The sequence below is a fragment of the Peromyscus californicus genome, unplaced genomic scaffold (genome assembly GCF_007827085.1).
Source record: "Peromyscus californicus insignis strain IS unplaced genomic scaffold, ASM782708v3 Scaffold_6__1_contigs__length_162567912, whole genome shotgun sequence".
NCBI classification, from domain to species: domain Eukaryota; kingdom Metazoa; phylum Chordata; class Mammalia; order Rodentia; family Cricetidae; genus Peromyscus; species Peromyscus californicus.
This window is the reverse complement of record NW_026294584.1, coordinates 61919185-61931622: the sequence shown is the minus strand read 5'-3', so window position 1 is coordinate 61931622 and position 12438 is coordinate 61919185. Positions and strand designations below refer to the sequence as shown.

The following is a 12438-nucleotide window of genomic DNA, read 5'->3' as shown; positions in this document are numbered from 1 at the left end:
TCCTTACATTGAAAATGTGACTACTTGACAATAAATCCTTATCCCAAATGTTAACCATTTATTAAACATGTTACTTAGTTGGTTTTTATTTTTATTTATGTTCATCTTTTAAAGCAATTCATGTATTTTCTGTACTTAATCAGTTCTCCTTTAAGCATTCATTTTCTAATAGTTTCATGTTTTAAAAGTTCAGTAATGCTGGGCGGTGGTGATGCACACCTTTAATCCCAGCACTTGGGAAGCAGAGCCAGGTGGATCTCTGTGAGTTCGAGGCCAGCCTGGTCTACAGAGTGAGTTCCAGGAAAGGTGCAAAACTACACAGAGAAACCCTATCTCAAAACAGCAAACCAAAACAAAACAAAACAAAAATTCAGTAATTATGCAGACACAAAGGTGAAGAAAACACCTTGTTGAATTTGTAGTGCAATTTACACCATGAGTAATTAAATTCTGCTAAAAAATTTTTTTAGTTCATTTTTATTTATATGTATGTGTGAGTTAATGTGCACCACATGAATTCAGGAGCCCATAGACGCTTGAGGGTATCAGATACCCTAAAATTGGGAATTGAGAGGGAATTATGAGATGCTGTGTAGATGCTGGGAACCAAACCCAGGCAGGTCCTCTGAAAGAGGAGTAAGTGTTCTTAACCACTTATCATCTCTCTACCCCTAAATTCTTGCTTTCCTAGTGTATTTCATGGGTTTTTTTTTTAACTTAGAGTAAAAAAGGTATTGAAATATCTCATCAGAAATTGTAGGCTTTTCAAGGCTCATTTATTAATGTCTGTTTTCAGTTATGAAGTATTAGATTAGTGCAATCTCTGTTTTGTTGGATTGTATCTTACTGGTTGTAGGTGAAAACTTTCCATTTGTGTTCTCCAAGACGGGTAGTGACACATCTGTCATAGCAACTGATTTCACATCTTTTTAATTATTATGTTTCTGAGTATATTTATGTTTTTAGATAGAGTATATTCCTGTTAGAATTTAATGCTGTTTTATTCTGTCTTTCTCTGCCATACATGGGTGACCTCCCTTATTTGAGGGGTATTGCAAAGCACTTTACTAGACAGATCATGACAAAAGCATATACGATTTAGTGCCAGGCACTGTTAAAATTGCTAATCATTTTACTGATTTAATTTTGCTTATACTTATGATATGGGAAGGTGGTGTGTATTATACCTATTTTACCAATGAATGTACTGAAGAGTAAAATAACTTGCCCAAGTTTAGTTAGTAGACAGAATTTTATAGCTTGGCTCCATATTTTTTTTCCTAGCTCCAGAGATTCATGTGTCATGTGACTTCTTGCCTTTCTGACATGGGGTAGCCAGATAGTACTGCTGAGGTTATATTGATCAATGAGTGTTAGTGTATTCTCGTTCAGTTTTCATGCTCACCATGCATGCAGTCTGCTGTGCTCTTCTCAGGAGCTATAACTTAACAATTACAGAAGGCCAAGCAGAGATGTATCAATCAGTTCTTAATATTCAAGCTGTGTCTTCCATTTAGTGTGTACTCTGATCTTATCTAGAAGAGGAAATGCAAGCAAGTAATTCTTTCCATATACTAGCAAGTTGTATTTATTGTTTGATGTAAGTAATAACAGTGACTTTGACATTTATTTTTACTTCCAACCTCTTATACTTAAAGAAAAATAAGATTTTTAAGGTTGGAGGGATTGCTTAACAGGTAAAGTGCTTGTCATGGAATCATGAGGACTGACCAGAGTTTGGGTGCTCAGCACCTTTGTAAAAGTTTGGTGGGCTTCCATGTGCTCTAATCCATGTATTCAGGAGTCAAGAGACAAGGGATTCTGAATCTGCAGCCTCTGGTTTCAAGTGAAATATTCTGCCACAATTTATAAGGTGAAGAGAGATCAAGGATAAAATCCAGTGGTTCGCTTCTGACCTCCACATGCACATATGTGCACACATATGTACACCCCCCCACATACACACACGTGTGCTCCCACACATACACTCGGCCTCCCATGTCACATACCCATACACATGTAAAAATGAGATTATTAATTTATATTAAATATACAACTGAGTTTAGAAAAAAGTTCACCATTAAAGACAAAACTATTCTTCACTTTATGTGATTTCTGTTTTATATAGGTATTGGTGGATTTATGGTACGACAAAGAAGTCGAACCGGACAAGGAAAAGCCAAAAGATCGGTGATCAGAAAAGATTCTTCAGGTTCTATATCTGAGCAGTTATCTAGCAGAGATGATGGTATAGTACTGATTTTCTGTGGTTTAACTCCTTAGGATTGATATTCTGTTGGAATGAGCAGTCACTAAAATGATGCTGATACATACTGTCTTGTGCTTCTTTCTGGTAGGAAGATGTATTTGAATGCTATAGAGTTTGGTTTCAATTCAATAGAGTCTATCTTTTGAGTTTTTTCTTTTTTTGGGTGGGGGGTTGTTTTAGTGTGTGTGTGTGGGGAGGGATAGGGTCTATCTAGTCTTATAGTTCAGGCTGGTGGCCATTTCCCTACATAGCCTAGGGCTTCCTCAAACTCATGATATTCCTGTCTCAGCCTCCACAGTGCTGCAATTACAGGCACACACCACCATTTCCCTGCTTTCCATTTACTGCTCTGGACGGCTCCCAGGATCTTGCAGTGCTAAGCTCACATTCTCTGATGCGCTTTACTCCTCACCTTTTCTTTAGGACTTTAAGACCTTACCACTCCCCCCTGTGCTAAATAAGAATTGTAAAGGGATAACTTAGTTTTATCAGATACTTTCTGTCCACTTTAACAAAGACCTCTCTTTGCCTGTCGTGGTGACTTAATATATTACTTAAACTTACAGGGTATTTAATTTAATTGAAAGTGACTGGGTAGCCCAACAAATCTTTTTTTTTTTTTTTAAAGCATTTCTTTTTGATTTATTTTATTATTTATATAGTGTTCTGCCCACATGAATGCCTGCAGGCCAGAAGAGGGCACCAGATCTCATTACAGATGGTTGTGAGCCACCATGTGGATGCTGGGAACTGAACTCGGACCTCTGGAATAGCAACCAGTTCTCTTAACCATTGAGTCCTCTCTCCAGCCCCACCCAACAAATCTTAAGGATCATATTTTATAAATACATGAGTACATTTTTTCACCCTTGCTTAAAAAAAAAGCAAAGTCATTGTTCAAGCCAGACCTTTCTATGAGTGCTTTCCTGGCCAGGCGGCGGTGGCGCACACCTTTAATCCCAGTACTCAGGAGGCAGAGGCAGGCAGATCTCCCAAGTTCAAGGCCCGCCTGGTCTGCAGAGCTAGTTTCAGGATAGTCAGGGCTTTACAGATGAACCCTGTCTTAAAAATCCAAAAAGTGATCCACTTTGTGTTTTCACTTTAAAAAGTGTTTGTCATCACTGTGATCATAAGCTGTATGCTTCTATTTTTTTTAAAAAATGGAATAGGAAGAAATTTGTAATGTTTTCATCATGTCTTTGTAGCATTACTTCCTTTGCAAAGGTAGTCTTTTTTTCCCTTTGAAACTTTAATAAATTTTTAAAAAATCAGAAATTGCTTTCTATTTTTAGGAAGAATTGTAATGATCTTCAAGAAGTTTCTTCTTTGACTTAGCATGGGTTTAAGAATCCCCAATTAAAGAATTTAATATATGTAATAAAACTATTTTGTATGTTTCCTCTGTTTTCAATTATCCAGATAATTTTTTTATACCTGTTTTTTAGTTCAGCATTTTTAGTTGTTTCTAATAAAAACCAAAGCAAATTTATTTGTTGCATATTTTATTTCAAATAGTTTCTTACTCTTCTGTTACCTTTTTGATGTTTAATTATTTTATAATTTCATATTAGACCTTCTGCTCTCAATTGTCTTTTATTTTTTCATGTAATTCATTGATTTATAATATAAAATGTTTGAAGCCTTTACCCATTTGATAGCACTCTCTGTGTCTGCTACAGTATTTAATTGTCCATATGTGAAAGGCACTATTTATTTGTTTGTTTATTCATTTATGTCTCCTCTAGAAAGTCCTTTCTTTGGGTGCGGGGACTTATTCTCTGTTTAGATTTCTTTTTCCTTTAATGGAAGGAAAGATTCATTTTGGCTCAAGTTTTCATAGGTGTGAGTCTATGATATTTGGTGAGGTGTGTGAGGGGTATTGTTTAGAGTTTTTAATAGCTGCATTGAAGGTAATTTCTTTCTGAAATTTCCATCTGTTACTTTCAGGCTTGATTGAGGTCCTATTTTTCTAGGGTTACTTATGTTAGAATCCTCAAGCTTAAAGCACCACCCCGCCCCCATGTTATACAAATTCAGGTTTGTTTTTATTTTGTTTTACGGCAATAGACTTTAAGACCCTGTCCCATTTATGAGTTTTCTGGGGAGGCATTTGGTTTTTTAGCTTTTCAAATTCTATGACAAGTACTTGCTATTGGCACTGCAGGAGGTAATTCTAATGGGTTGGTTGTTTGGATTGGTAATGGTTGTACTTCTTTTTTTAACAAACTGTGTTACCTGCAAAAAAGGTGCTATCCATATCCACTGAGTTTTCTTTAGGGGTTTATGAGTAGCCATTTCCTCATAATTCTGAATATCTGGTGTTTTCATCCTTTGAAATCTGTAAATGTACTGTTTAGGAAATCATGTTTTTTCTTTGCTTGGGAATGCTAGTCATTTAGAAAGAATAGGAGCCAGGCCTTGTGGCATATACCTTTAATCCCAGTACTTGAGAGACAGAGGCAGGTGGATTTCTGTGAGTTCAAGGCCAGCCAGGTCTACATAGTGAGTTCCAGGTCAGCCCTAACCCTCCCCTCACCTCCACCAAAAAGAAAGGATAGGAATTGTACTAATACTAAATAGATATGAAATGGAATTTTCAAGGTGTTTAAAATTTAGAAATGTGCTTTAAGATCTTTGTGTGATATAAAAACTTGTTTGTTTCTACCTAACTATGCGTATTGGTAAGCTATGAAATTACCGTATTTTTCTGGAAAAAAATATTATATATTTATAAACATGGCTCTTATTTCAGGCTGGAGTGAGCAGTTACCAGATACTCTAGTTGATGAGCCTGTTTCTGTTGCTGAAAGCACTGAAAAAATAAAGAAGAGATACCGAAAAAGGAAAAATAAGCTTGAAGAAACCTTTCCTGCTTATTTACAAGTAATATTCCGCTTCATATTTTATTGCATGGTTTGCTAATTAGGAAATGTTTTGAGGGTGTTTTTTCTTTTTGTCTTGTCTTTTCTTTTTTAATGCTTGTTTTGCTAACATCCTACTCCTTCTGTGTACTTTTTCCCTGATTACTAGGCTCCATCAAAGAATGAAGAATTTGCTTTTGTGTGTGCTTTGATGTTTGTTTGTTTGTTTGTTTTCATGAAGTAATGTGTGTATGTGTGCACATGAAGTCCTGGAGATCAGAGCCAGAGTCTTGTGAACACAGGCAGTTACCCTGTACTGAGCTTTGTTCCAGCCCAATGAAGTTTGTATTCTTATTCTCTCTCTCTCTCTCTCTCTCTCTCTCTCTCTCTCTCTCTCTCTCTCTCTCTCTCTCTCTCTCACACTCATACTTTCTCAATTTTAAATGTGCTGTTGGCTATAACAAAGACACTTTCAGGATGGGAAATTCTTCTTTAAAACCATACATATATATGCACATGCCAAACCTGACTCTTTTTGATATTTCCATATATCAATACAATTTATTGCGGTTAATTTAATTGAAAAAGTTCTCAGCAGCCAAAATCATAGTTTTAAGAATTGCTAACTACATATAGAACTTTTTAATGAGAGACTTAAGTCAAAGAATTATTATTGTAAATTTTTGATACAGGGTCTTGCTATTAAGTCCCAACTGGCCTTGATCCTGATCTTCCTGAGTCAGGCTCCTAAGTTTTTACATTACAAGGTGTTTGCTAACATGCTTGGCTATACTGAACATTTGTTGTTGTTGTTATTTGCTTTTCAAAAGACATCTATAATTATGAAGAAAATATTCTTGGTAAATGTAGACTACAAAAAAAGAGAAAAGATGAAATCTTTCTAGTTTCTATTGTAAACATTAAGTCACAGAAGAATTTAAAGATATATTAAGGAGAATGTCATGTTAGAGATAGGATATAGATTGTAAACATCCTTGTCTCGGTTCCTTAGTACATTATTTATTCTTTCCACTTCTTTATTTCTTCACAGGTAAAAACTGAATTGGAATACACAATCATTAAGTGTCTATCTTAATTTTAGCATTTAACACTATTCCTTTGATACAGAACAAGTTTGTTTTGTTTTTCCAGACAGAGTTTCTCTGTGTAACAGTCCTGGTTCTCCTGGAACTCACTCTATAGGCCAGGCTGTTTCGAACTCACTGAGATCCGCCTGCCTTTGTCTCCCAAGCGCTGGGATTAAAGGTGTGCACCACCACCACCTGGCCAGAACAAGGTTTTAAATTATGTATATATTTTTAACCTTAATTATGTTACTTACGTTACGTATATTTTTTAACTTTAATTTTCCGCTAGTGATTAGATGTTTGTCTTTTTGAGACAAGGTTTCTCTGTGTAGCCCTGGCTATTTTGAATTAGCTCTATAGACCAGGCTGGCCTCAAACTCAGAGATCCACCTGCTTCTCCCCACCAAGTGCCAGGATTAAAGGTGTGTGCCACCACACCCCTTACATGTTTGTCTTAAAATACATTTTTAATTACAAGGTAACTTGCTTAATTTTCTTCTCTAGTAATTAGATTACTGTCATTAACTTTGTGTGTCTATACTTGTGTGTTTATACAAGTATAGATGTGTGAATACACATTCATTTTGGGTAGAGGTCAAGGGTCAATCTCAGGGTTGTTCCACAGCTGTCCTCCTTTATTCATTTATTCATTTATTTATTTATATATTAGACTTTTAGACAGAGTCTTTCGTTGTGATTTGGGATTCATTGAATCAGCACTAGATTTATAAGCCTAGGCTACTAGAATTTTTTTTTTTTTTAATGTATATAGTGTTCTGCCTGCATGTACACCAGCACACCAGAAGAGGGCACCAGATCTCATTAGGATGTTTGTGAGCCACCATGTGGTTGCTGGGAATTGAACTCAGGATCTCTGGAAGAATAGCCAGTGCTCTTAACTGCTGAGCCATCTCTCCAGCCTGCCCAGCAGAATTTTTAACATAAATTCTAAGGATTGAACTTAGATCTTCATGTTAATGAAGCAAGCACTTTCCCTACTGAGCTATCTCCCCAGCCCCTAGACTACTAGGCTCTTAACTGTCTGTGTGCTGGTTACAGAGCTTATCCTTTAAATGAGACTCTGTGTCTGTTACAGGTGTGTATATGAATAGTAAGCCTGTGTGTGTGTGTGTTTAGAAATTCACATCTGATTTCTTCCTCTAAAGCTTTCCATCTTAGTATAATTTAGTATTATTACGTGTGAGGTGCCTGCTATGGTGTTGGCATTGATGTCAGGTAACCACTTTGGCGAGTCAGTTCTCTCCTTCCACTATGGAATCTGGTTTTTCAAGCTTGCACAACAAATGCTTTTACCTGATGAGCCGCCTCACCACCCACTTCTAATTTTTGCCATAGAGTATCTTCACTGAACTTAGAGGTCACCACTCTGACTGACTAATGAGCCTCTGGGATCTATTTGTCTCTGCTAATTCTCCTACACCCACTCCGTCGGGAGTTAAAGACCCTCTTTCTTTATCGTGGGTACCTAGGGATCTGCGCATAGATCCTCATACTTACATAACAAGCATTTCACACACTGAGTCATCTCCTTAGCTCCTGTACTGTTTTTTTAAACAGTAGTTTTATCAGTAGAAAAATACTTTCAGAGGGCGGAGGTTGATTGTCTTTGTGTGCTTCTTTGTTCTTGCCCTGCCCTTCCCTGTCCTCTCCTCCTCTCCTGCTTTCTTCCTCTCCTCTGCTTCCCTCTCCTCTTGCCCTTTCCCTTCCCCTTCTTCCCCTTCCTCTTCCTTCTACCCCATACCCTGTCTGTCTCCTCTGAGACAGGGTCTCACTATGCAGCCCTGGCTCACCTGTAACTCACTGTTTAGACTAGGCTGGCCATTGAACTCACAGAGATCTGTCTCCCTCTGCCTCCTGACTGATGGGATTAAAAGACATATACCATTATACTTGGCTCTTGATTTTTTTTTTTTTTTTTTTTTTTGAGCTGAGGATTGAACCCAGAGCCTTGCGCTTGCTAGGCAAGCGCTCTACCACTGAGCTAAATCCCCAACCCGATATTTTTTCTTTAAAGCAGGGTTTTTTTTTTTTTTTTTTGGTTTTTCGAGACAGGGTTTCTCTGTGTAGCTTTGCGCCTTTCCTGGGACTCACTTGGTAGCCCAGGCTGGCCTCGAACTCACAGAGATCCGCCTGGCTCTGCCTCCCGAGTGCTGGGATTAAAGGCGTGCGCCACCACCGCCCGGCTTAAAGCAGGGTTTTTAAAAGGCTGTTGGTCTCATAAGTAATATGTATTCCTATAATCTGTTTTTAAAAACTAATAAAGTAATCCTCTACTATAAACCTCTCCCTCCCTCCTTACCTCTCTCCTTCATATATACAGTGTCTCTTGTAACCTTGCTGGTCTTGAACCCTGGGTTTCATACATCTTGGCACACACTATACTAACTGAAGTGCATCTGTAGCCCCTAAACCTGCATTTAAAGCTGTTTTAACAATTTAACAACAACAAAAAGACCTTAATTGCATGTTTTTGACAGTGTAATGTGAGATGCTAATTTATTCTTTATTTTATGTGTGAGTGTTTTGTATGTCTAAGTATGTCTGTGCACCACATCATTACCTGGTGCCCACAGAGACCAGAAGAGGATATTGGATCCCTTGAAATTAGAGTTCCATATAGTTGTGAGCCCCCATATTGGTGCTGGGACTCTTTGGGACAAGTAACAAGTAATCTTAACCACTGAGCCATCTTTCCATTTCCAGCCCCATGTTCACTTTCTAATATAAGTGAATGGCATATAAATGAATTGGGTTCCTTAGATTTTTAATAACCAGGATAAAAGGCATGCACCACCACACTTGGGCCCCTTACCTCTACCTCTTTTTGTGGTTTTCTTTTGGGGATGTACTGAGAAAGTTATCTGCTCCTTCACCTATTGGTTTGTTTGTTATCTGTAATCCATATTTAGGAAACTCCTTTAGCTGATTATCAAAGTATAGAAGCCAGCTGTTTTCAAAAGAGCATTTAAACATACTCTATTTCTTGGCTATTTTTTCCTTCCCTGCTTTTTTTTTGAATTTTTATTTATTTTTTGATGCGTGTGTGCTTGTTTAATTGATTTTTGTATTTTGTTTATTTTTAAAGACAGTTTTAATGTAGCCTGGATTGGCCTGAAACTTGATGTGTAGCTAAGGATGATCTTGAACTGCTTATCTTCTTGGCTCTGTTTTTGTAGTGTTGGAACTACAGGTAAGAGCCAATATGTCTGGTTTCAAAGGAACCTCTAAAAATATCGCATCTTAATCTGTAGAGATGGCTCAGCAGGTAAAAGCTCTTGTCCTAAGCCTGATGACCTGAGTTTGATCCCTGGAACCACATGGAGGAAGGAGAAAACCGACCCCTACAAGTTGTCTTTTATATCCACACATGCCTTGGAGCGTGTGTAATCATGTGTCTGTAAAGAGATCTTGTCCTAGGTCTGTACTCACAATGTCTGGTTGAAAACCACATGGAGCTTCTCTTTGATGTTTACTCTAAGGAATGAAAAATTTACACCTTTAATCCCAGCACTTGGAGACATAAGCAGAGGCAGAGACAGGTTGATCTCTGAGTTCAAGGACAGCCAGGATTACACAGAGGAACAAATAAAAACAAAAACAGTAAAGCTTACCAAATTCATTAGAGTATTACAAACTTTAAATGTGAAGAAAGTCATCATGAGTCATTAGTAGTATTGTTAATGGTGGTCTCAGGTTACTGAACTTTATACTTATGATATTACACTAGTGATTGATTTCTAAACATAAAGATGTTTTATGCTCTTCAGAATTCTTTATTATTATAGCCTTGTAGATTTTCAAATAAAATTTTCATAGTGAAATAGCTTATTCATTTTAAAAATCTGAAAAATTTGAATAAGATATAAAATATCTGCCAGAATTCAATCGTGTGTGTGTGTGTGTGTGTGTGTGTGTGTGTGTGTGTGTGTGTGTTGGGGTTATGCAAGTGTGTCGGGGTTATGCAAGTGCGTCATTGTATTTGAATATAGAGAAGTCAAAGAACCACTTCAAAGATTGCTCCTCACCTTGCATCTTTTTTGAGACAGATTCTCTACTGCTTTACTGTGTATAACATACTAGCTGGTTTATGAGCATCTGGGGATTCTCCCATTTCTGCCTTCCATCTTGCTGTAGGTGCACTGGGATTACTGACATGTGCTACTCTGCTGGCATTACATGGATTCTGGGGATTCTAGCTCAGTTCCGTTCACTGTGTAGCAAGCACTTTCACTATTGAGTCCATGCCTCAGCCCTCCAATGCCTGTTCTGAAATTAGTACTATTAACATTGTCTTAGTTAGGGTTTTTATTGCAGTAATAAAACAACATAGTAATAAACAACTTGGAGAGGAAAGGGTTTGTTTCAGCTTAAAACTCTCAAATCACACTCAATAGAAGGGAAGTCAGGGAGGAATCTATAAGCAAGAACTAAAGCAGAGGCCTTAGGAAGGGCTACTGGTTACTGGCTTTGCTCTCCATGACCTGTTCAACCTACTTTCTTATAGTGCCCAGGCCTGTCAGCCTGGGGTTGGCAGCATCCCCAGTGAGCTTGGCCTTCCCACAACTGTCAGTCAAAGAAATCCACCATAGGTTTGCACACAGGCTAATTTGATGGGGGACATTTCTCAAGTGAGGTTCCCTCTTCTAAAATGAGTGTAGCTTGTGTCAAGTTGACATAAAACCAGGTAGCATAAACATTTTCTGCCTCCCCCCCAAATTTTGTGTAATTATTTTATATTCTTGCAGAAGTCTTCATTTGTACATTTTGTTTGACATATTTTTTTAGCCTTCTTTGTTTTGGTTATATATTTCAGAACTTTTCTTTGATAATATGGGTTTATATGCTTTTAAATATTTTTGTGTACTTGTATATCCCATGACACACACGTGGAGGTCAGAGGACAATTTACAGAAATCAGTTCTCTCCTGCTGTGTGATTCCCAAGAATTGAACTGAGATTGTCATGTTTTATGGCAAGTATTTATCTGCTGAGTTATCTCACTGGTCCAGTCTATTTGCTTTTAAAATCTGTATTTCAATCTGGGGATATACCACAGTGAAAAACATTCTGCCTAACGTGTGAGGCCTGAGTTTCAACTTACAGCTTCAATCTCCAGTGCATTGATCTATCTACCCACTTTGGATGCTGGGGCCATTTTTCTTAAAGAGCCTGTGAACCTTCTATTCCTGTGTGTGTGGCAGGTATATGATAAATGTTCCTAGCTCTTGCACACTCTCTGGTATCCTTTATCCAGAGAGGCCACGGAGTAGAAAATCTGCTAATTCAGGGTTGCTGGGTTGAAACAAATGAAGGGAAGTCCGGAGGTTCTCTTTTCATCTTCTGCATTGATCTTGAGGAGTTCTGAGAAGAACTCATCTTGAAGCACTGCCATCTGGAGGAGAAGTGTTCATCTCAGTAGATAAACTGAAAGCCAGCAGCCTTTCATAGCTCACAAATGTTCCATGCATGGACTGAAGTCCTTCAGATTCGTAGTATAAGTCCTCTGATGTGGGTATATGCTTCAGCATGAGATTACTGCAGACACTAGAGGTGGCAGATCCTAAAGTAATAGATCAGAATCTTGTTTTATCCCCAGTAGGTAATCTGTAAATACTGATGGCATTCGTAAAGCTGTGCCTATGCCTGTGCTATGAATTAAAGAGCTAATAACACCAAATTCTAAAATTTGATTGTAGATTAGTCTCTGAAAAATGAATTATTTTACGATTTCTATAAACACATTTGACACATTGTGTTTATATTTGTTTAATTTTGTTTTTGAGAAAGATATCAAAATTAATTTAACGCAGTCAATTCAAATTCAACAGGATCTCTGTATATTTCTATATTTAGTTTTTATATTGTTAAATGCAAAGTTTTTCTTGTCAAAATGATGGCAGGATATTGTTAGTTTTATAGAATTTAGAACTAATAATTTTCTTATGTGCTCATCTTTGTCTAGGAAGCATTTTTTGGAAAAGATCTTCTAGATACCAGCAGACAAAACAAGCTGAGTTTAGATAATCTATCAGAAGATGCAGCTCAGCTTTCATATAAAACGGGTTTCTTGGATCCTTCCTCAGATCCGCTACTGAGTTCATCTTCTGCTTCAGCAAAACCTGGAACTCAGGGTACGTAGATTAATTCACAGGTATTTTCTTTATGCCACATGTCATTTGCCTTCTAGTTATTATAAAAC

General features: G+C 37.5%; 1 protein-coding gene across 15 annotated transcripts in view; it reads left to right on the top strand.

The window, feature by feature from the left end:
• Positions 1–12438, top strand: part of Kmt2c (lysine methyltransferase 2C) — a 230470-nt gene that overhangs the window by 151519 nt on the left and 66513 nt on the right. For all 15 annotated transcript variants that reach the window (XM_052719471.1, XM_052719463.1, XM_052719473.1 and 12 more), the window contains 3 exons: positions 2129–2248; positions 5022–5152; positions 12202–12370. In XM_052719471.1, the coding sequence (XP_052575431.1) occupies positions 2129–2248; positions 5022–5152; positions 12202–12370 (420 nt within the window). The remainder of the gene's footprint in view (positions 1–2128; positions 2249–5021; positions 5153–12201; positions 12371–12438) is intronic.